The 26,516-nt window shown below is 32.6% G+C and overlaps 1 protein-coding gene across 1 annotated transcript in view; it reads left to right on the plus strand.

The window, feature by feature from the left end:
* The first annotated feature begins 2,111 nt into the window (after positions 1 to 2,111).
* Positions 2,112 to 26,516, plus strand: part of LOC106471726 (NSFL1 cofactor p47-like) — a 40,392-nt gene continuing 15,987 nt past the window's right edge. The window contains exons 1-5 of the mRNA XM_013932347.2: positions 2,112 to 2,247; positions 11,569 to 11,750; positions 14,778 to 14,858; positions 19,547 to 19,624; positions 24,613 to 24,870. Coding sequence (XP_013787801.1) covers positions 2,134 to 2,247; positions 11,569 to 11,750; positions 14,778 to 14,858; positions 19,547 to 19,624; positions 24,613 to 24,870 — 713 coding nt within the window. The 5' untranslated portion in view covers positions 2,112 to 2,133. The remainder of the gene's footprint in view (positions 2,248 to 11,568; positions 11,751 to 14,777; positions 14,859 to 19,546; positions 19,625 to 24,612; positions 24,871 to 26,516) is intronic.

Here is a 26,516-nt window from a genome sequence, read left to right on the forward strand (position 1 = left end):
TAGTTAGTTAAAATTTAAACTAACTAAAAACGAAATTTTTTTATTATTAGTACAAAAAAAAAAAAAACGTAGATCATCAATTTATCGTCCCCCAGTGGCACAGCGGTATGTCTGCGGACTTACAACGCTAGAATCCTGGTTTCCATACCCGTGGTGGGAAGAGCACATATAGCCCATTGTGTAGCTTTGTGCTTAATTACAAACAAACATCAATTTTTCTGTATCATCACATGGCCATGTGGTTAAGGCGCTCGACTCGCAATCTGAGGGTCGCGGGTTCGAATCCCCGTCACACCAAACATGCTCGCCCTTTCAGCCGTGGGGGCGTTATAATGTGACGGTCAATCCCACTATTCGTTGGTAAAAGAGTAGCCCAAGAGTTGGCGGTGGGTGGTGATGACTAGCTGCCTTCCCTCTGGTCTTACACTGCTAAATTAGGGACGGCTAGCGCAGATAGACCTCGTGTAGCTTTGCGTGAAATCCATAACAAACAAACTGTATCATCAAAATTATTTTAAAAGTTAGTTTTCAGAGTATAGTTTATGCCGTTTCATGCTAATAAAAATATATTGCATTTTTTATATTTTATCGAAATGTACATGTAATAAGCGTGTTTGAACATGTTTTGTTTTTTATTTGAGTTTCGAATAGGTTTGATTACAGATTCAATGTTTTGTTGAGTTCTGAGAATTTAAAAAGTGAAAAACATGGATGATAAATTCAAACCTCCGAGGTGGGGGGGGGGGAGTACTCACAATAACAATATTTCGGGAGATGTTTTTAAGCTGTAAAAGAAGTTTAGAAAGAGCTTATCTTAGTGGCCAAATGTTCGATTTTATAGAGAGTGATTTTGTTCGGGATACTGCAGTGGTTGGAGGAGAAAGAAAATAAACAAGAAGAGAGACTACAACAGTTGAGAGAAAGCCAGTATACACAAATGGAAAAGATTAGTAAATTTCAAAGGGAATTAAATACATTAAAGGACGATTTACTGTATTTTACAAGCAGATATGTAACAGTATATATTCTCCAGATATCACTGGAAAATATCACTGCCTACCTTTATATAGTGTACTTTATTTTACAAAAATATTTCACACGAGAAAGAACAGAAATTACCCACAACAATAGATAACTAGAATGGAAGGAACTTACCCAAACTTCTTGCCCAATGTGACATTATTAAAACTAAACGAGCAGCAAAAAATGGGAACGTGTGAAAAGTTTTAAAAATTATTCGTGAACTAAAATATTCCTCTTAATAACTAAAGAAGTTAAGATGTGTTAGATAAGCATCTGCATAATATGTATGTCAGAGATGATATATAAAATTTGGAAGATCTGAAAAAGACCATTAGAAATGATATTGCGAAACTCAGTGAACACCATCCAGAACAGATTGTGCTTGCAGTAGCTTTATTTAGAGATAAACTTGATATGTTGCAATAGTTTTAAAACGTCCATAGGAAATATATAAAAAAAAAAGAAAAAACGAAACAACAAAAAAGGCGCCAGGCAAAAAATGATGAAATGATTTGTTGTTAACATCTTATATTGTATTGTTATGAAGATATACTGTTATACTGAAATAGTTTGCTATGAGATTGTTTCTGTGATTACGATTAATTAATACAAGTAAAAAGAATTAAATTTAAAAAGTGTTTCATTTGATCCGATAATATTCTGAAATATTCCCTGGTGGGTCAGCAATATGTTTACGGACTTACAACGCTAAAATTGAAATTCAATTCCCTGTGGTGGACAAAGCAGAGAACCCATTGTGGCTTTGCTGTAAAACAAACAAACAAATAGACAACTCTGAAATACGCTGTGCTAGATTCAACTTTCCCAAAATATATAAATTTTGATTCTCGAAATTCCTCTAGTGAAATTTAGTTATCGTAGAACAATTATTTTGAATATGAGGTTTTATTTTTTATAATCATCAGGTATTTTCAAACTTTGTCGTACATCTGTATTGATGTATGTATTTATTTATAATTTACCAGAATTTTGTATTTGAGATTTGTTGAACATTCTGGATATATTTGATATTTATTGTAAAATAATTATATATATATATATATAAGAGTGAGCTATGAAGCGACAGCTGTTGGCTGATGAAATATCAAAATGGAGGGAAATATACAGGAACAAGATGAGCTCATCAAATATTTTTGTTCAATTACTGATGTAGATTGTGATCGAGCGAAACTTTATCTAGAAGCAGCTGCCTGGAATTTAGATGTAAGGTTTCATATATATATTTAAAATATTTAAGACATTGTAAAGTTCCATCTGAATTAGTTTGTTAATATGCATAAAAATATAGATAATAGTATTAGTTAGTCTTAGTTAATTTTTAGTATTGAAAGTACCGGTTTTCATCTCTACTTTGGCCTATCGCGAAATGGTTATAGACTAACCTTAGTATAATATTATAGTGTATACCTCTACCACTGTACCAGAGATGCCAGGGTTGATTAATTACTACTAGTAGTAATACTAATAGTAATAGTGAAATTTGTGTGTATGGGTAATGCTAGTACTACTACTAATAGACAAAGGCGTTAATGATTTAATTTGCAACGTTGCTGCAAAATATTTTTTTATAAAACGTAGCTGTGTGGTGCTTTCTGGAGGAGAATTTTTAAGGATTAAATGTTAATGAGAAACAGAAATACATATTAATAAAAAAATTATGATGCAAAGTGGTATTAGTGCACACATAGAAATCTTGAGAATCTACAGACAGATCATTTTATTTAATCTCGGATGTTACAAGCAAATAATGAAAGTGTCTTGTTTAGAAATGCTTACATTTTCATTTAGAAGGGATTGGCTGAAAATAATAAAGCCACTAGGAGAGAGAGAGAGTTGAGTTTACTGTTTAAGTTACTTTTCATTGATGAAAAGACTGTACTGAGTTGACTGATTGAACATAAAATATGCGAGATTTGCACTCTGAGCCATGAAGGTGTGGAAAGGGAGCAGATTTGGGAGAGACATAATCCTTCTCTCTGACACATATTTTCTAGTAGCTATTATTATAATAGTTTTTTGTATGTTTAATATATTTATTTTATACATTTTTTGTTGGAGGAAATGTGTTCTTTTATTTTAATATTTTATTTTTTCCAGCAGCTGCATGAAGAATGATATTTAATAACAGTTTTTCTAGAAAAAAACAGTCAAAGACACTTTCCTGAACATGTGTGGCTAAAAAAGTGGATACTATTTTTTTTTATAATTTTGAAATGATAAGATGGCTGTGTCTCAATTTTTCAAGAACAACCACAGGTATTTTGATCAGTAATCCATCATTAAGGTTATCAACTCAATGTATCTGTACTTATCTTAATCCAATTCAGCCAATGACATTTTACTAATATGAGCTATTGATCTAACCAGTCTTGTTTAAAAAATTTGTTTGTTTGTTATGAATTTCGCACTAAGCTACATCAGGGCTATCTGCATTAGTCATCTCTAATTTAGCAGTGAAAGACTAGAGGGTTTAAAAAAATTCTGTTTGGTAACGAAATGCTACATCATGGTGTATATTGATTGTAGTAAAATTGAATATGTTGGCGTTATGTTCGTAAAATAATTAAAACGACAGTTTGGCTAGAACATCATAAATAATAATATCTGCTTTAATTTTTTTATGTTCCATCAAAAACATATCAAACTTCTCCTCATAACTTACATTTGTAAACACAGCACTCCCATTTGTTTTACACTTTAAAGTAAATTATTTCCTGTGATTCTGTGCATCTTCATGATTTCACATTATTTTAACATGTCTTAGTATGAGCTCTCTCTTTAGAATGTAATGTCATTAGCATTTTTAAACAATTTATAACCCATAATGCAACCAGTCTCATTTTTATCAGTGTTGAGCAACAGCAGATCTTACTTGTAGTCTGCTGGCAATTTTCACATTTTATACGGTATTTATTCAGTCTGAAAAATGATTTCTTATTATATTTTACTTTTATTTGGTCAAAATCATTTTTAATTCACTTTTAAATTTTTTTTTCTAATCATTGTAATAAACATTTTGTGTAGAACTAGATCAAAAGCTTTCTGAAGAATAAGATACATTTAAAAAAGTTCTTATCCAAAAAGAAAAGCAGTGATCTACCAAAATTGAATAACTGAGGAAAACTAATAAGACAAAAAGCCAACAGTATACAATCATGCCAAGTACTGCTTATAAAGTTTAAGTTTAATTGCTTAACATCCTATCAACCAATATCAAATTATTAGTCCAATGACTCCTTAAGTTATCCCAAAAATTTGATATTTTTTAGTTTGAAATACATCTTAGTTACTAAGATAGATAAATTATAGTGGAATTCTATGGTATTAATGTTTTAATTTATGATTGTTATTCAAATGCATATATAAAACATTAAAATATATTTTGTTTCATATCCTCCATGTGCAATTCTTTTAAAGGCTTAGCAACCTACATAAAGCAGCAACCTAGTACAAAGGTCATAACTAGAAGAGATAATTGTTTGCTTTAATTCTTTATTTACTGTTCTATGTTTTAAGAAAATTAAGTTTAAGAGCTTATTTCAAAATAGCAATAATCTATATACATATATAATGTATAATAATTGAAATGTGACTGTATTTTACAAAATACTAGTTACTAAAATAAGCCAGGACAGGTCACTTTGCACAGACTAAAGGTCAGTTTTATGTTATTTGATATGATAACATGAGTGCACATGAGCTGTATTGCTAGCCAGGCACAGCAGAAAGGTCAATATAATAAATATATATAAATGTATAATATTATGATATTTTAGCTATTTAGTCTAAACTTGATGATGACAAAACCTTGTCGAAACGTTGTACATTTGCTGTTATGTTAAACTTATATTAAAGTTTTTCTTTATTACCCATTCAAGCCGTCTCCAGCCATTATTAGTCTCAAAGTGGGTTCCTCGTCATCGAATTTATGTTTTTGTGTTCATTCTATAATGGAAGATGCGTAATTTATATTTATTTACTAATTTTTTTACGGTGGTTGCGAGATCGGTCAAATCTACTGAACCTTACAGAGATTAATTACTGAAAATAACAGATAAAATATAAAGTTTTTTCTTAAAAAATGTTTGATAACTATCTGGACATTATAAAGATTTTGCATGTGAAATTTCAAACTTTTCTGATGCACAAAAGTATTTTTAATCTTAAAATTAATATTACTTTGCTTGATAGATAGGCAACATGCGAAAAGAAAAAAAAAAGACATGAAAGAAACATTGCTTTATAAACCTTAAGACTTAATAAAAAATCTGATATTTTGAATATGAAAGCATTGTAATGTTTACTGATAATCTGCCAAATTTTGTTAACATTTGCTTATTAATTTAAAAGTTATAGCATGAAAACTATAACAAGCAGAAAATGGTTATGAGGTCAGTCCCAGGAACCAAGCCCATGCTCAAAGAGTTAATAACATTTTGCTTTTGCCTGTCCAACCACCTTACCATCTAATTACCTACTTTTCCTACTTCTGTGGATATGATTTTTTAAATAATCTTTTGTGTGACATCTTGCAAAATTCACCTTCTGAAAATTACCATGAAACAATTCTCTGCAGATATAGTCAGCCAGTAACAATAGTATAAAATCAGTAGCTATGTTTGAAGAAGTACTTCCCCAACAGATATAGTCAGACTGTAACAATACTATAAAATCAGTAGTTATGTTTGAAGGAGTACTTCCCCAACAGATATAGTCAGACTGTAACAATACTATAAAATCAGTAGTTATATTTGATGGAGTACTTCCCCAACGGATATAGTCAGCCAGTAACGATAGTATAAAATCAGGAGCTATGTTTGAAATGGTACTTCCTCAACGGATATAGTCAGCCAGTAACAATACTATGAAATACTACTAATTCTGTGATCACCTATCTCTCAATCGTCTCCAATTTCAGACGGTTGGTCGGGTTATAGCAAACGGAAATATTTTAAAGCCTGGCCTAACATGTTCTCACACTTCCTGATATTTAGCTGGATGTACTTTGGAGGTTCATCCATACCTTCCTTCTCATTTACTATATTTACCATTGCTAGTTTTGTCTCTTGGATACAACTTAATCAGAGAATGCCAAACCAGCAAGTTCCTCTTTGAGATATTTTAGATGTCTAGCAAATTTTGAAAGAGCACTATTCACCTTCTTATACTTAAAACATTGTAGGAAGTTAAGATCATTGCTAGGAGCAGAAGTTGTATCGGGAACATTGGACTGTGCTCTATGATTGATTCAAATAACAGAGATACAGATGTCATGAAGTCATCTTTCCTCATGGTCAGTGAGCTTAAACTGTCCCATAAATATGCAGACCTTGAGGGCATATAATGCTCTGGGCATTCATTGTGTATGATGTAGTATTCCAGATGCTATGAATTATACCCCACAAGGAAGGATGCCTCCAAGAAAGATTATGGCTAATTCAAGAAGCTCTTGATGATTCTCTTGAGATTGGCTGATCTGAAGTTCCCTTGTAACAAATGTAGTTGCACTGTCCTTAACTTCCTCTAATGGTTTTGCTACTTCATCGTAGTGAGCTGCAGTTTCATAACTGGACTGGTCTGTGTATTCCAAAAATAGCTAGCATTGGTTGAAAATTGCAATATATGGACCAGAGGAAAGCATCACACACATTCTTTGAAAACATATGTCAGGACTGGTCTAAGATATGATGCTGACATGCCAAGTACAGGAGATTTTTGTTTAATCTTTGTTCTGTCAGCACACATGTTCTGTTAGTGTTTGCTGTTGTTTCAAAGCATACTGCCTTTGTACAATCAATGACTCCCCAGTCTTCCAGTAAATGTGACACAGCAGAAGCTAAAGCCTCTCCAGTGCTAGAAATCAACTTTGAAACACCTGTGAGTTGGTTTACTTCTGCTCTAGATAGAATCATTGGCAGACAATCTAATTGTTCTATCCCTGTGAGATCACTAAGGAGCTTGCTTTCCCAGTGAGCTACAAGTGAGACTGTGTGATGGAACTATTTCTTTAAGTTATTGACATGTTCTTCACTAAAACAGTGCTGAGATCTTTGGATTCAAGAATGGTTGATGGTTAGCTCTGTCATATAATGACAAAGGCTGAGCTATGTCAGTAAGAAAAATGTTGCCTTTTGTCACTCAACTTGGTTCTGTCCATAGTTAGCTGCTAGTAAATCAAAAAATGTTGCCTTTTGTCACTCAACTTGGTTCTGTCCCTAGTTAGTTGCTAGTAAATCAAAAAATGTTGCCTTTTGTCACTCAACTTGGTTCTGTCCATAGTTAGTTGCTAGTAAATCAAAAAATGTTGCCTTTTGTCACTCAACTTGGTTCTGTCCATAGTTAGCTGCAAGTAAATAAAAAAATGTTGCCTTTTGTCACTCAACTTGGTTTTGTCCATAGTTAGTTGCTAGTAAATCAGAAGTGATACTATTTCTTCTCTCCCCACTTTTTTGGCTTAGAAGATGATGATTCCCCAATTGTTCTTCTATCCACAAACCTCATCATCATTGCTGTAGGATAGTTCCCAACAACTTACAGTTTCATGCTCTTCCTACTCTGCATGCTATTTCCTGTCCATACTTGCTTCACTTCTTTTTTTCCCTTGATTCCTTTAAAGAAAGAACTTTATCTACCTTCCTCATACATCCATGACATGATCTTTCCCCCTAAGCAAGAGCAAAGCCCTAGTCTTCCTGGATCTTGATCAGGGGCAGGACATTCCTATGAAAGATATCAAAAAGGTCATCCAGATTAATGACGTACTCTGTTGCATTAGCTCACTGTGTTTTAGTTTTTCTTTTTGAATTTTTCTTCAGCTTTGCCCATTTTTTGAAAAAGTTTACACACTTTGTTAGTGGTATGATGTACTGGATGAATTGGAATTTGATCCTTGTTCGAAAAACTGCTGCCTCTTTAATCATAACCTTTGAGCTTTCTTGAATTGTCTTTAATGTTTTGTGATGGTAGGAAACCCACACAGCACTTGCTTATTTGAAATATATTTAAGACGGTTGTGTGTTTATTTTATCATTATTATGTAAGTTTTTGTTAATACAAATTAGTGGATGTATATTTTATATTGCAAGCCAGTATCCTTTCTGAGTAACAGTTTCTCAAAGTATCAGTCTCCAAGTACTGAAATGCTAATAATAAGTGTAGTAGTGCTAACTGATTATATTTGGTAAAGTATCTTTTACTCGATGCCATTGCTAAGAGGTGAGCTTCCTTATACGAAACAGGTGTTAATAGGTCTCTTGTACCCATGTTAAGACCAGGGAGTGTTATTTTTTTAATTGTTATAATTGGGTTTATCTTGCAGATAATATTAAGATATCAAAAGTATGTAATTAATTAATTATAAAATTAAGAAAAGTAGCTTTCTTTCACTGTAACTTAATTTTAGAAGTTCAGTGACACATACATATTAATGTGAAATGGAAAAATGAACGTGTTAAAATCTTTTCATCTGGTTTAGTCAATTTGAAAATTATTATTGTTGATTTTAATTTTAGTGGCTTGTATTAAAAATTCATAATTAAGATATATAGTGTATTCAATAAATTATAATTCTGTAAAGAACTATTAAATGTTGTTAAGAAGTGAATCTGGTGTGGTACATCTAAGTCGACTACATCTATAATTTCCTAAGTGTGTTTTAATTGTGTCTATTCAGGTAACTATGTATAATAGAAACAAGGATTTAAGCCCATAACCCATAGGCATTATGACCTTAAATAAAAACTATTTCAATAATAGTATGCTGCAGTACAATATAATAATATTTAATATAAAAAACAAAAATCTTACCTTTTCCAATATTTTCTGGTATTGTTATCATTAATACATGTGTAATTCAGGCATTTTGTTGATTCGAAATAAATTGTTTGCATAATTCACACTAGAATATAGTTGTATACCAAATAATGACTTATTTTATACCCATGATAATCTAATTCTGACAAGTGAAGTGACATATACAGGTAAGTTTGTTATCCATTTGTACGTTAAGATATACTTAAGTATCCATGTGCTTGATTACCTAAATTTCATGTTCACCACCACATGATAGATCACCTAGAAAGAGTAATAGTTGAGTACATATAAAATGATAAACATAATCCAAGTAATTAAGTTTATTTTGTGAGTGATTATTTTATTATTGTTTAGTTTTTGTTATGATAAGAGTTTAAAAGCAGATTGTTGTGGGAAGTTGTGTTTATAATTCATTGATGTTGAGACTACTGAATGTCGCATGCAATAAATTGATGTAGAGAATATAGAGATTTCTAGAAGGCGAGTAGACGATTAAGTGATAAACATATGTATAGTGTGAAACAAGCGGAAACAGCAGAAGAGAGTAAAGTTACAGGCAAGGAAAAGTTTTGCGTGAAGTTAACTACCGTAGAAATAATAAGTATAATGTTTAATATGTTAGAGTAAGATTAACAGTAGAAAAGGAGATAAGATGAAGAATTTATTCCATCAAAGCGTGTTTCTAAAGTAATTGAATCAGCCAGAGTGCACTTTGACAAAAGGAACAGAAGATATTTTGAAGAAAGAAGACCAAATGATTATGGTAACTCATGCCTCAATTGTAAGCGAATCACACACAGAATACTAGTGCGATAGTAATAGAGAAGATAGGTCGGCTTGTCAACAGAAATTCTAAAGTAACTGAATAGGCCTAAGTGGACTTTTGACAAGAAGAGAACTATATATATAGTGTTTATGATATGCTTATAATCTCTATAGTGTGAAGAATTTGTTGTACATACGTTTAACTTGTTCTGTTTATATATATATATTATTTTGAAAACAAGTGAAGTGCATGCTGTTCAGTTATCATTGAATTTATCGCTGACAACTCAGACACCGACTGTAGAAGAATCCTAAGCCCAGCAACAACATAGTGTATATTTATACTATTAAAAAGTATAAGTAAAAGCCTTTTAATTGACAACTGGCAAACAGAACATAATTATAACATCTGACAAATGCCATCTGCTGTTATTGTTACCACTTCACCTTGTTGGGTTTTCCTTTCTTGGTCAGGTCAAGCAGTGGTACAGCATAGTTTGGAATGAACTTCATATATTATCCCACTAACCCCGAGGAAGGATCTGACTTGCTGCTTAGTCATCAGAGCTGGTGCATCTTGTATGCTGGTTACCTTCTCCTCTTCCATGGCTATCTGTCGATCTGCCACCTTGTGCCCAACAAAGTCCAACACCTAATAATCGAGGTAACCTGCTGCCCTCACTCACATAAACAACTCTCTTGAGTTTTGTCAGATGGTCTTCCCATCTGGCTGTGTGGGTCAGAATGTCGTCCACATAATGCTCAATGTTGATGGTTGCATTTCATCTGGGGTTGTACGAGGTGGTAAAGAGCTGCCTAATGCTGATGAGTCTGCACACCTCTTGCATTGGTTCTGAGGTAAATCCTACTCTGCATAATACTTCCAGGAGGGCTTCTGCTACTCTCTCTGTCTATATTTGGCAGTGCTATGGCTTCTGAGTAATGTTGCATAGTCAACTACAGTCATCATGTAGTGGTTGCCTTTGTCAGATACAGGTGATAATAGTTTGATCAAGTCCACAGCTATTCTGCCAAGTGGCTCTTCTATGAGAAGCATCTCATCCACCTTGGCCACCTTTCTTCTAGGTACTCCTTTCGCAGATGTCACATGACCTGCAGAATCTCGTCACATCTCCAATGACCCCTGGCCAGTGGAAGTTGCTGGTGATTCTGCCTGCCATCTTCTTTGCTCCTGAGTGTCCTCTCACAGTTGATGTGTGAGCCAACTTCATCACATCAGTCCAGTATTCTGTTACTACTATGATCTGTTTAACTAACCCAGCAGAACTGCCTTGATAGATTTGGTACAGCACTCCCTTCTGGTCCTCTATTCTGTAAGTCCCTTTCACTTGGTCTTGTGCTCAAATTTGTCCTGGGCATTGTTGCAGAGTGAAGGGTCTTTCTTCTATGCTTCCTTCAGTTCCTGTACACCTACATTTGGGATGTCACTTTTCACAAAAAATTTACAATTGCCAGCTCTAGAAGTTGTCTACAACATTAAATATAGGTTATTTCAAACAACAGTTTAGAAAAACCAAAGGTAACTGAACATAGGAATATTAATCTCGTGAGAATAATCAATTAGTTGAATGTAATTGATTAATGAGCCCAATGATTAATTGGTTAGCAAATTCCACTAATTGCTTGGCTGTTAATACTAAGTACTCTTAAAGAATTTTTAATGTCCTGTTCTTTAGAATAATTGTATTATCATTATTGCTTGAACCCCACCTCCTCTTTCTCGATGAATTAAGCATTGAATATATTTAACACTTGATATAATTAGAAAATGTTTTATTGTGTTATACTTTAACTTGTTGTCATGTAGTTTCTTTTAATATGCTTATCTCTTTCATTTGAAATAATAGTTGTATCAATATTCATAATTTTGACTCTTACCTGCATTCATTTTAAGCATTTTTTATTATTATTATTATTATTATTTAGTTTGCCCTTTCAAGTTTCTATGAAGAAACTGATGACCTAGGAGACCCAGTTGTGGTAGAACCAGATTATTTAAATAAAGAAACTGATGGCACTGGAAACACGGTTGTGGAAGAACCAGATGAGTTAAACAAAGAAATGTCATCCCAACCAACGTCTGCAGCAAGTGGATCCTCTTCATCTAGGTGCGGAAAGAAAGTTGTAGAATGTGTGTTTAGATCAGTAAAATTATGGTATATTTGAAGCCCATACTAACCTACTAAGAATATTTTTTAATGGAGATCAAGGAAATATATATATACTTTGATTTCTTTTAATGGTTCTTTAAACTGTTACAAAAACAAATGTTCCTTACTTGTCTTAAATTAGATACTTAAAATTTGTGAAGAAATCTTCAATAATGTCAGTGTAGTTGGAAATACTTTCTGGATAATATCTACTGTGTATATAAAACTATACAGCAGTGTTCTCATATTTCTGCTTATGGCACCTGCCCATAATGTTGATTACAGATTTCATTCAGTATGTATTGTGAATTGTGATCATCTAACAGTGTGACGATTGTCCATTTAATAATTCTAAATTCCGAAATACACTTACCTCTTACACTTTAGCTTCATCCTGATGAAAGTTTCTCTTCTTTGCCCATCTAAGCATTGGTATGAATCTTGCCTCACTTTCTCCAGCCTTTTATACCCCACTATATTGCCCATAGCAAGTTAAATCTTGTGATTTTTTCTCCACCCGTCTCCTATACTAGATCCGTATATAAGCTCTCCATTATGACTTCCTATTCACTTTTCTCAACAGTTAGGACGACAGTTTTACATGCTTGCTGCTGGTTTCTCTTACATGTTTTACAACTTTAATTATACCTACACTCTAAATGATTTATTTCTTACCCGTCTTATTGGGTTTTGTGTTTATTGTCTATTTTCCCAAAAAACAAATTCTGAGACATTTTGAGTATGAATTCTTTCATTTATGTCTGATCTGGAGTCTCCTAGTGCTACTACTCTGTTTGGGTGTGTCTCCTGTCACTTTGACAGGTTGGTTTTGTCAATTGGTGTGCATTGCTTACTTTGGACTTTCATTAGAGGAACAAAGAATTCTTTGGGTCTCATCTCATCAAACTTGCCATATCTCGATGTCCCTAGGAGCTCGATTGCATTACCTGCTGGAGGAGAATGTATAGGCTGGTATATGGACCATGCCTAAAACATTTATATTTCATTATCTAAATGATATGGTGGTTGCCTTCTCAGAAGGTTTTTGTCTACCCCCCCGTGGCTATTCTCCATGCCTTGGCTAGTTTGTCAGAGAGGTGAGTGACTTCATTTATTTTGTGTTTATTTCTATTGTTTTTCAGGGACCCTCTTGTCATTTTCATTTGGATCCCACTGTGGTGGGTGTTGCCCAGTCAAGTATGCTTATTTCCAAATCTACACTAGCTACCAGTCGACTGTTAAAAAGTTTTCTTAGTAGCAATGAGCTCTGTAGAGAGCTCTGTTCCATAAGACCACCTTCTGTGCTTTCAGGGTGGTAAACATTTATAAAACTATGAACAATACACCACTGGACCACCACCTGTGGACTATCATGAGCAAAGCTTAAGGGGATTTTGCTCATTCCTGCTGACCCCTAGATTGAATAAATTGGGGTCTGTTTGCTTTTCAGTATAGGGAATGTAGTACACCTATTGCATTGTCTCTGGAGCAGTGTTCCTTGGGACTCCCCATTTCTCCTCATTATTCCACTCAAGGTGAAGAGAGTGAAGCTGGATTCCCTCCTACCAATAACCCTGGATGGTCTTCCCAGATATATGACAGGAGCAGAACCAGCCTACACAGGAGTCTCCTCTTAGTTCTGGTTCAGAGATGACTCTTCACTATCTAGTTGTGTTTTCCATGGTTCTTTTGGGTCATTATCTTCAATTTGATGATCGTGAAAGAGGGTCCTTGGCTCCTTGTACTTCTGCACACAGAGTGTCAATTCCTGTGTCTTAGGTTGAACTTAGTTTGTTCCACATCCTCCTCATAATTCCAGGGGTCAGAATATCTTGCCTTGCCTCTCAGGTTGGAGAGTTTGGATTGCTGTTCATTATCCCAGGCCAGGTAATCTCTGTTTCTTCAGGTTGAGTGAGATGTGACAGGTCCTATAATTCTGAGTTCAGTTTGTTGCATTTTGTGCTTCTTCAGGTTGGGGTGAGGGTTAGTCCACTTTTGTGTTGCTTTCCTTCTCTTCATAATTCTGATAGCTCGAAATGTAACATTCTGTAACTTTCCTGTTAGATTCTAATTATACCCTTATAGTTCTGACTCAGCCACTATTCCTTGGATCTAGTTTTGGGTTCACTGCCCTATAATTCCAGTGAGGAGGTGTGGAACTTTGTCTTCCTGTTTTGGGCCTGGATGAATTCATGTTCTTCTAACAATTTTGCTTCTGTGGTCGGTCTGTCGTTATTTACTGTCCAGGCAAAGAGCATATCTGTTTCAGACCCCACTAGTTTACTATTACTATATCTCATTTTTGCACACCCCTTTTCGACATAGATGCTTTCCGTGTGGATCTTGTCCTCACTGGCCCCTCCACCTTGGGATTCTAGCTAAAGTGTGAACTGTGTGTTTTGGAAGTTAATATTTTCCTGTACCAAACATGTATTTCCAATAATACTTAACTACCCCCACCCTTCCTCCCCATGAAATGGCCGGTTTCAGGTCTGCTAATTTGGATCGTCTCTATGCTGGAATTGATCAGCCAAAAGCCATTTAAATAGTTTAATTGTTGCCGGATAAAGCACATTTGCGCATATTGGACAACAAATCTCATACCACGTCCAGTTAAAAACTACAGACTTAATTAGATTTCATGAAGTTACTTTATAAGGGTACAAAATATTAAATTTCTTTCACTAACTTGTAGTAAATAGTTTTCCTTTAAAAGTAGCTTATATAATTAAAAAAGACAATTACAGTATTTATTGAGTATCTCATTTTACTAATGGAAAAAACAATATAAGCTAAATAGATGTTTTTGAAAAATAAATATGTTGAACTTAAATGGCTTACACTGCAAATTTTAGTAATATAGATATGACGTACAAAATATTATTACTTGAGTTATGAAATTTCTCTTCCTGAATATAAATTGTATGCGATGTACCATACCCAGTATTTAGTGTTAGGCTTAACAGCACCGTTTTTATTTTTTAGATTTGTAACTCTGTCCAGTCTGATGAAGACAGAGAATGATGATGAAGGACAAGCTTTTTATGCTGGTGGGTCAGAGAGAAGGTGAGTGAATGAAGCTTTTTTTTTGTCTTTACATCTGAGACTTACTGTTCTGTTCAACTTGTATAATAACGTTTATACCATATAATTGTTACTATTTTATATGGTGAAATATTATACATAGGTTGGCCAAAAATTTGTAAGAACCTGGAAAAGTTAAGAAATTTTTAAAAGCCTCCTATATAGTCTGGGAACAGAAAATAATTATTATAAAACTTGTAATAAAAATCTAGGAAAATTCCAGAACTTGCACATGCACAAAAACCATGCTGCATAAATAATTATTGATACATTTTAACATAATCTTGGTTAGTCTGCGTGTTATTTTATCTGATGATAATTATCTAATTCATTATATTTATATTGATATATTTTAACATAATCTTGGTTAGTCTGCGTGTTATTTTATCTGATGATAATTATCTAATTCATTATATTTAATTATGACATATGATCCTTCAAGTTTACACCCACTCCTAAGAAAAGAGAAGTAGAAATTAAAACCACCGTTTATATTTCAGGGAATCATCAATTTCTCTCATAAAATCTTGTAAACTTTCAGCCTCCACTGCTGCTGGTGGCAACTCATACCACAAGCTTATCACACAAAATAAAACGGGGGGCCTTTTCCAAATTTTAAACTAATGTTATCTGATCCTGTTGATCTCTCCCAGGTAGTTTTGTAAACCTCAATAAGATCACTTCAGAGATATTAACCTTTCATCCTAGTGTCCCTTCTCTAAACCTTTTCCAATACACACTTGTTTTCCAAAATTTTTGGTCTTGGATATGAAGTACTCATTATACAGGATTATTTTTCAACAAAAAACTGATTTGTTTGTATGCAGATATTTGCTAATGATGATCAGTCAAAATATAATTGTGGAAAACGTTTTTGATTTTCGGGAACTTTTTGTGCTGGATCGTAAGATGATTTTACTATCCTATGCTGGAGTAGATTCATAATAATAGGTAAAGGGCATTTATCAAGTATTCAAACTCAACAATTGATCCAAGTCATTTTGTATAACCTTAAAATCCATAGTACAGCTAGAAAAACCCAAGATTGTAATATCGTCTATAAATATTATTGATTATGCCTTTGTTAACGTAATAGTATAGTTAAGAAAAAACAGACTTAAGCACTGAGCATACCACTAGTGACAGACGTCCACTGATTACTTTTTGTATTCTTTCCCCAACCACCTTTCAATCTAATTAACTCTTTCTTTTTTTTGCACATCACAAGCTTTTACTGAGTTACGTTAAAAATTTAATCAAAGTACATTATTATCATGGTATGCGAATATACTCGGCATGAAAGTGTAGCTAATAATCCAAATTTTAACACTATATAGGTTTTAAGTAATTAATTTTATGAGGTAGTATTGAAAAAATTCTCCTGGTATGAGAATGTGACATTTGTCTCTAGGTAATCCCTCTTCTCTAATTTATTTACCAATGCTACAAGAAAGTATGAAATTTAACAAGAATTACTCACCATAATATTGCTATTACTCAGGCAAAATATAACTTTTTAGCCTTCAATTTTATTTGGCTACAGAGCAATAAACTAGAAAATAAGACCCTTCTTGCCACACCCACCCATCACATCTCTTTCACAAATTGCAAATAGTTTTCTCTGATGTTTAATTATGTACTTATAACCAATAGAAAGCCAAGGTTTTAATCTATAAAATGACATTTTATACTACACTGTTTTCTATACAGAGAATTGTCTATTTTGTTTAAGTTTGAACTTTATTCCCAGGGAAACACAGCTCCTCTCTCACAATTAGAAAGACAGAAAAACTGGGATAGTTATGGGACATTGTCTGCTTCTTGTATATTATTCTGTATTCTTTGGTGCATTATTTAATTGAATAAAAATTATTTAGTGCACTAGTACCATTAGAAGAAAAAGGTATGGTTAAGTGTCATCAACAGTCGACAGCAAACAAAAAGATTAACCAGGTAAGTAATTTAGTTCTTGTTTTCCGTGTGTATTCTTTACTTATTGTTATATGTCCTCCAGTGGCACAGCGGTATGTCCGCGGACTTACAACGCTAGAATCCGGGTTTCGATACCTGTGGTGGGCAGAGCACAGATAGCCCATTGTGTAGCTTTGTGCTTAATTACAAACAAACAAACTTATTGTTATAAAAGTGACTAAAATGTAAAAATTAAAAACTTTGTAGGTTAGACTAGGGATAATATAGAATATTCATGAGAAATGCTCACGAGCATCTCTCGTAAGTAGCATGTGAGTTATGAAATTTGATAGGGTAACATGAACTACACATTTGCCAAGTTATTTACAACTTATGTGTCATGAATATTAAATAGACAAGGTTCAAATGGCAATAAAACAAAAGTATAAACAGATGAGTTTAAAAGCTGTTTAAGATAAAGAAATATAGCTTCATGTTACAATTTAAAGTCATTCTAAAAGAAAAAAAGGTTAACTTAGATTTAGTTTGATTTTTTTTGGCAATTACAAGTTATTAATCATTACAGACCATAAGTTAGGATTTCAAAGTTTTCTAAAGATATGGGGTATAATGGAATTTTCCGATGAGAATGCATACGACAGTTAGGTGGGATTTTATGTTTAAGATTAGCAGTGAATCAGTGTTTAAAGTGCTCCAAATTGTTCATAAACCTTCTCTAGAACTTAAAAGAGACATAGTACTGATCATTGTTTAGCTAGTTCATGTGTGGTGTAAAGTACGTCATTTAAACAACGAATACTAGTGAAGCTAACTATTACTGGGTTTAATGTTGTAACTGTCAACTGATTGTTGGCTGTTTACAGATGATGGCTTACAGGAAACAAACAGTAGCTGTTAAGATTAAATGAAAATTAGTTCTGTCAGGTTTTCTTTATTTTTTACAAACTCACTTTTTGGCCAATTTTTTTATAAATAATAGTAGTAGATAATGACATAACTTGGTGTTTTAAACTTTTTATGCCAACATGGTTTGTTTTAAATAGCCATATTTTCCCCTCATCTGATTTCATTTTTTTTCATCACTACTTTATCAAACATTTATGTACAACTGTAGTTATAGTTTAGGCCATTTTTATCATATAAACATGCCAAACTAAAAACAAATCAACATCAATTTTGTTGTTGTTTTTTTCCCCCAGTTAAGCTTGTTGTGATGCCTCTCATGGAAGTGATAAAACAAATTTGGCAACTTCAGAGTTATACTTATAAATGTAATTTACTAAGAATTTACAAAAAATACAAATACATTGTATTTGAGGTGACACAAGGCCTAATAAGTTATGAAGCTGAGGTGACACAAGGCCTAATAATTTATTAGGCTGAATTTCTAACATTGTGTATGATGATCTGTTCCCCGTAAACCAGTTATGTATGAATTGTATAGTATAGCACTTACCCTGACATACTTGCTTGTAGTTAGTAGTTATTATAGCTTCATTTTTTGTATCTTTTAAAAGTCGGTTTTATTAGAATTTTGATTTTTTTTTATCATATAAATATTAAAAGTTTATAATAAATTATTAAAGAAAAGTAAGTATTACCATGTACTCAATAAGTATTACCATGTACTCAATCATGTACTCAATAAGTATTACCATGTACTCAATCATGTACTCAATAAGTATTACCATGTACTCAATAAGTATTACCATGTATTCAATAAGTATTACCATGTACTCAATAAGTATTACCATGTACTCAATAAGTATTACCATGTACTCAATAAGTATTACCATGTACTCAATAAGTATTACCATGTACTCAATAAGTATTACCATGTACTCAATAAGTATTACCATGTACTCAATAAGTATTACCATGTATTCAATAAGTATTACCATGTACTCAATAAGTATTACCATGTACTCAATAAGTATTACCATGTACTCAATAAGATAACATAACCATTCAAATGTAAAAGTCACTGGCCACAGTATTTGTTGTTTTGACTTATGATCAACTGTTGCTTTATTCATGTTGATAAAATCAGCCCAGTATATGTGTGTGTGTGTGTGTGTGTTTAGAATCTCCCCCTTCATATGGTTTTCCGGTGTCTTATGAAAGTTCCTATGAAGCATTAACGAAAGTAGTTTGAACCATCTTTATATAATTTTATCCTTAATTAAAATGGGTCAATGAACTATTTATCAATTTAAATGGACATCATTTTTCTTGACAATAAAAACAAATCTCTATAATGTTTTGTCTGTGTGTTACTCGGTACTACAGATACATTTTTTTTATATACTGGACTAAGAACACTGTTGTTTGTTGCCAGATAACAAAGTTAATTGCTTACACCTTTTATGGTCTGTAATATGTTTTATCTTTCAACTTATAATCACTTCCTTCACAAAGTTAATTGCTTACACCTTTTATGGTTTGTAATATGTTTTATCTTTCAACTTATAATCACTTCCTTCATAAAGTTAATTGCTTACACCTTTTATGGTCTGTAATATGTTTTATCTTTCAACTTATAATTACTTCCTTCACAAAGTTAATTGCTTACACCTTTTATGGTCTGTAATATGTTTTATCTTTCAACTTATAATTACTTCCTTCACAGTATATTACTTCCTTCACAAAGTTAATTGCTTACACCTTTTATGGTCTGTAATATGTTTTTATCTTTCAACTTATAATTACTTCCTTCACAGTATATATTCTTTTTGCAGTGGACAACAAATCCTGGGACCGGGGAAAAGAAAATCAGGAAATGACTTTGTATCTGAAATATTTAAGGCTGCAAAAGAGTAAGTATTTGAAGATAATTTTTGACTTAGTGAATAACATTAATTCATTTCCATTTGAGCATATTTTTTAAAAATAAATTTATTGGGGTTGTTGATTTACAGTAAAAGTGTCATTAGGGGCTTTTGAAAATATTCTTTCTGGAAAACTGCCAAATAGTTGTTAAAAACAGTATGTATTAATTCTTAATTGTTAGTTCAACTCCTGTACAGTTACTTTCAACATATTCAAATACTTTATTGAATTTGCTCTCATGCTGTGAACAATCTTATGATTTTATGTTTTGAATGTTCTTGACACAATGCAGGGCACGCTTCATGAGAATGTATGCAAGCTCTCCTTTCCCACTATAATTCAGATTTTATTGTTCACAGTCTTGCTTCTAACTTTGCTCACTAATGAGTTCTAAAGACAGAATTAATGCAGCCACAAATGCCTTTACTAGTATTGGACATTCTTCAATTTTGAAGGCTTTACTTTTGCAGTCTGCCTTCAGCATGCAGTGATGTCTCATTTTCAGCCGTTATTAATTCTGAAGTATCTGTTGTGTGCATGATGGGTAATTGTTGAAAATCTTCTCATTTATTGTGATGATCAATAATACTGATTTTTTTTTTAAATGAGGCCTGTTTGCCTTCATTGTCTATAGAACAGGATTTGTCAACTAGCCCTAATCTTAAAAAATATGTTCCAATTTTTTGTAATTGTTTTTCCATGTATGTTCTGTTTGAAACCTTGAATCAATTTCTCTTACACCTGATATTTCTAGTATTATTTTGGATGAATCAGTTCTAGAATCTTTGTATTTTCTAACTTCTCAAATTCAGATCATTACAGATGCTTTTAAAAATCAACACATTGTTGACAACCTTAACACTTGTTGTGCTTGTAATGTAGGTGACCTTTTAGCAGGATCACCTTTAGCTACTATTCTTACTTCTCAAGTTCTTGACCCTCAGATGAGTGGAAATCAAGTCATGAATTTCACTTGTACAACAGTACATGCTGTAACTCTGAGATTTCTTAATGTTTCATTAAAGATCATAAGTATCTTGTACACAAATAATGACGGTTTTAAAAAATTAAGTGTTTTTACTAAAAATATTTTATTTTTCTATTGTAGTTACTCGCATTCAAACTATTAACAAATTGAGTGCAAACTGATTTTTATTTCAAGTATAAAAATACTTTGCTTCGTCTTATACTTTCATATTTCATTTAAATAATCTCTAGAACCTCCTAAAACGATATCAAATATTTTTATAATATATTTTTATATTCACTTTCTCTACCATATTTCTAACTAGCTATTATCATCAACATACAATTGCAATGAAATAATTACAATTAGGAAATAGAAAAGAAATATACATTTAATTTTTTTGTAGAATGTCTTTAAATATTTTTCTTGGGTAAATTTGTAATTTCAGGTCTTTTCATTTTCGTCCAGCATGGCCAGGTGGTTAGGGCGCTCGACTCACAATCTGCGGGTTGCAGGTTTGAATCCCCATCACACCAAACATGCTTGCCCTTTCAGCTGTGGGAGCATTATAATAAGACGGTTAATCCCACTATTTGTTGGTAAAAGAGTAGCCCAAGAGTTGGCGGTGGGTGGTGATGACTAGCTGCCTTCCCTCTAGTCTTACACTGCTAAATTAGGGACGGCTAGTGCAGATAGCCCTCGTGTAGCTTTGTGCGAAATTCAAAACAACCAACAAACAATCAACTTTTCCTTTTCACATAGAGTTAATTTTTAATGTTTTATTTTTCCTTTCTTGTCTTCTACAACTTATTATTATCTCAACACAAATCAAAGGTGCCCTCGAGGCATATTATAGTTTCTTTGTAAGATTTGCACAACCCTCTGGCAAAATGTTTGTTATACACGTAATATTGTTAACCTTGAGAACATATGCAAAGTAAAATGTATACTTAAAAAATGTTTGAACCTTTTAATTATGCATTTTAAAATATAACTAATTCATAATTAACTAAAATATAATAGTAAGACCTAAATACAATTTAAACAGTATCTCTAACTATAACATATTTATGTAAGAAACAACCATAAGTACTATAGTCGATCAAGTAGCCGGCAATACTTTAGTCAACTTCATATACTCTGTGACAAAGAATTGTCACCAATTTCTAAATAACTGTTGTTATTTGATACTGTAAAATAAGCTCTTTCTAATTGTTATATAAACATGTATGTAACCTCAAAATCTGTTGGAGGTGGATGTGGCAGCTGTCAGGAGTTGAAAAAATTTATTACTTGTTTCAGCTGTAATCATTCTATTATTTTCATGTAATGCTGTAGGTCACTGGTTAGGCCATATCTAGAGTATTGTTTCGGTCTTGGGCTCCTTACCTCAAGAAGGACATTGAATTGTTAGAAAGGGTTCATGGGAGGGCTACTACAATGGATTTAACAGTAGTTTTGATAACTGGTAGTTTGAACAATCAATATTCAGAAACACCAATTTATATTTAATTATGATTTCAATTATTGTATAGTAAGAATAACTGAAAACTAATAATTCCAAACAGTAGTTATTCTCGTTTAAATTTAACCTGACCCTAATCAATGCTGTAGGTATGGAAATCTAACTTTGAGCATGACAAATTTTTGGGTTTTTAATCAATGCTTATAGGTAACTGTAGGTATGGAAATCTAACTTTGAGCATGATATTTTTTTTGAAGCAGTTGAATGCAGTTAATTAATGAGCTCAGTAGTACTTAATCTATTAGCACATTCTACTAGTTACAAAGCTCTGATAAATACCTGATAAAGAATGGGGACTATGTGAATGGAACCATACCAAAAATTTGCCTGGCTAAAGTGTATGGACTGACATCTTTGTAAACTTACCTGTTTATTCTCTTGCTATGGGCTCAGTTGAATCGACCGAGTTTGTGACCCCCTAATTGATCTTTATAGGTTCCATACTATAACTTCTAATAAGTTTCGTGTATCTTCACAAAATTTTGCAAGTTTCAATAATCATTAAAGGTCATTTGTAGACAAGAAAATCAGAATTTTTAGGAATATGTGGAGTAAAACTGTTGACTGCTCTGAGTGCAAAGTGGTTTTCATAATTAGATTAAAAATAATTTTATTCATCTGAAAAAAAATCTCAAATTTCATTTACATAATCTCTAAAACCTCAAATAAATTAAAATTTTTTTTTTCTGTAAAATATTATGTTTTATCTGTTTTCCCTAACTGTATGAGGTTGGTAAATTTGACCAACTTTGTAACCACCAAAAAACAAAATTCAAAGTAAGTCTAAGTTACTGTTTTTTTCTTTCTAGAATGACTTTATATTGTAACATGAAACTACATTCGTTTATCCTAAATAGCTTTTAAACTAATAATAGTATATTATTCAAGTTTTGTGATATTGCCCTTTGAACTATGTGTAACTAATATTTGTGCCATATAAGTTGTAAATCACTTGGTGAATATGTAGCTCATGTTACCCTATCGAATTACATAATTTGCAGGCTACTCATGAGTTGCTTGTGAGCATATCTCGTGAAAGTTTTTAATTTTTACATTTTAGCTACTTTTTTAACACTAAGTAAAGAATACACATGGAAAACAAGAACAAGTGCTTTTTGACCATGCGACAGGAGCCGTTAAAAATTCAGCTAAGCTGATCATGTGTTTCCCTTGGGAATAAATTTTGAACTGGAAGCAAAATTCTGTGTATAGAAAACAATGTAAGATAATATGTCATTTCATTGATTAAAACCCTGGCTTTTTATTGGTTATAAATAATATAGAATTAAACATCAGAGAAATCTGTTGGCAATTTTTGAATGAGAAGATGAGGCAAGAATTCTGATATTCTGTTTTATGACTCTGTAACCAAATAACATTGACAGCTACAAAAATTATGCTTTGTCTTAGTGCTGACAACATTATAATGAGCAATTTACATTAAATTTCGTATTTCTTGGAGGGATGGTAAATAAGTTAGGGAACGGGAAATACGTAGAGAGAAAATGCTACAATTCTTGTACTTGGGGAATTTGAGAATTTTTTAATATTGCTTTATAAAATTATGAACTTAAGACTTAGGTAATATTAAACTTGGGATTATTAGTTATATATTTGTACCAATTTTTTTTGTATACCAAGATAAGAAAGTAGTTTAATTAAATTTTTAAATGTAACTCACTAAAACCTTGTGGGCACAGAAAAAGGTGCCCATAGTGAAAGTGTTAAAAAGCCCATGTAATACTCTATGCATCATTAATGATTAACTATCTAACTTAGACAAAAAGAGTAAATAAGAGCAAACTGGTAACATGAAGGTAAAAAAATTATTCAATTAGTTTAATCTCTAAGGGGATTATATAAACCCTAGGAAATTGATATTAGAATAGTTTAATCTCTAAGGGGATTACATATGCCCTAGGAAATTGATATTCGATTAGTTTAATCTCTAAGGGGATTACATATACCCTAGGAAATTGATATTCGATTAGTTTAATCTCTAAGGGGATTACATATACCCTAGGAAATTGATATTTGATTAGTTTAATCTCTAAGGGGATTACATATACTCTAGGAAATTGATATTCGATTAGTTTAATCTCTAAGGGGATTACATATACTCTAGGAAATTGATATTCGATTAGTTTAATCTCTAAGGGGATTACATATACCCTAGGAAATTGATATTCGATTAGTTTAATCTCTAAGGGGATTACATATACCCTAGGAAATTGATATTCGATTAGTTTAATCTCTAAGGGGATTACATATACCCTAGGAAATTGATATTCGATTAGTTTAATCTCTAAGGGGATTACATATACCCTAGGAAATTGATATTCGATTAGTTTAATCTCTAAGGGGATTATATATACCCTAGGAAATTGAGTAATAAAATATTTTATGATATCTAATAAGCTCATAACTAAAAGTTGAGTTGTGGTACCAATCAAATGCGGTATTAAAAAATTACAATATTTCAGACATGGTGCTGAAGTGGTAGAACCAGGTAGCTCATCTCATGAAAACAACAAAGTACCAGTCTTTAAAGGAACAGGATACAAACTTGGAGCCACTAATGATGATACAGAAGTTGTCCATAGTGGAGTGCTCCATAAACCCCGACCCCCAGTAGATGTGTGTCTTAGACTGTGGAAAAATGGTTTCAGTGTGGATGATGGACCCCTGCGGGAGTATACAGACCCTGCAAATAAGGAATTTTTTGAATCTGTTCGTAGAGGGTTAGTCATGTGTTTTTCTTTTTCACTTGTATGAATAATTGAAAGGAGTTGTCAGTCGTGTTAAGTCATTTGTAAGTGATTAATCTGTAGGGAATATTATATCCTTCCTGTTTTCAGAAACGTTTAGTTGATTAATATACAGAAGGATTGTTTTATCTGTATATGTGTACAGATTACTTTATTGTGATTTATGTTTAGAAGTATATGTTGGTAATGGTTTAAATTTGTACCAAGACACACCCACACACATATATATGTATATCTACAGTGTATGTTGTAATGATTTTTCTTTGTTTTAAAAATAGATCCAGGATACACGTGTTCTTGCATATTTTTCAGTGTTCCCATGGTAACAAGGACCTTTCCATTAGACAGTCAAAAACACTTACACAATCACGCACATATTCTGTAATTACTGAAAAAAATTTCCATGTACTTTTACCATTAGAACAACTTTCAAAATAAATCTGATAGTTTCACAATTTTTGATATTAATACGTACAGTATATTATATAAAGTTTCTGTTCTTGTAAGCATGTTATTACTGCTGTGTATAAGAATATCTGGTTGATCTTTAATTAACCTTATTTGATTTGTATTGTCGTAATGTTCCGGCAGTCTCAGATATAATTTTTTTTAACAGCTCAACTTTTGTTGTAGCAGTTTCTGATATATCGGGCTTGAATCTGTTACAAAAAAATTCAAAATGCTTGTCCTATTATCTGAAAATATTATTAATAAAGAGGCTTTTTTTGCTTAATCTTTTGAAAGGGATGTTTGTGTTGCTCAACCTATATTTCATGCTGTCTGATGCCCAAATATTTTATCAAGTAAGGTTACCACTAGACTAGTAATTTATAGATTCATATTAAGTTAATCATTATTATACTAATGATGTAAAAAGCATTGATGTAACTCTTCCTTGACACTTTCACGGTGGGCTCGTACAGTTTGTGGAAATCAAGATGAGAATTTCACTTGTAGAACGATACATGCAGGAACTCTGAGATTTCTTAACGTCTCCTCTTAAAAACTGGTAAAATGGTTCATATTAAATCAAACATTTATTATACTACTTTCTGCGGATGGAGTCCAGGTTTTGGGGTCAGAAGTGGTTTTTGTCTAGGAATGAGCCATTGTTTTTGGTATTTAATATTCGCATATAGAATCCATTTTTCATCATTGGTGACAATTCTGTCCAAAAATGGTTCATGCGCTAGAAGAGAAGAAGCAACGTTCACACGTTGGAAACGATGATCATCGGAGAGTTCGTGAGGCACCCAAACACCCTTTTTATGGAGTTTTCCTATATTCCTTAGATATTTATGTATTGTTTCATGAGAAACATGCAATTTCAGGGCCATTTTATGAGTGTGTTGCCTTGAGTTAGACTCAACAAGTGTCTTTAGGGCATTAATATCAATTCCAACATGTCAGCCCCTACCATCACAGTTTTTAAGGCTAAAATCACCTGAACAAAATTTGCTGAACCATCGTTGATACTTACAAACGTTCAAAACATTTCCATAAACTTCTTTGATATTCTTTGTTGCTATAGAGGCATTGTTTCCCTTCTTGTATTCAAACAGCATTACATGCCGAATGTGTATCTCGTCATGTTCCATCACTATAAGGGATTCGAGTAT

This window comes from Limulus polyphemus, unplaced genomic scaffold (genome assembly GCF_000517525.1).
Source record: "Limulus polyphemus unplaced genomic scaffold, Limulus_polyphemus-2.1.2 Scaffold4815, whole genome shotgun sequence".
Taxonomy (NCBI): domain Eukaryota; kingdom Metazoa; phylum Arthropoda; class Merostomata; order Xiphosura; family Limulidae; genus Limulus; species Limulus polyphemus.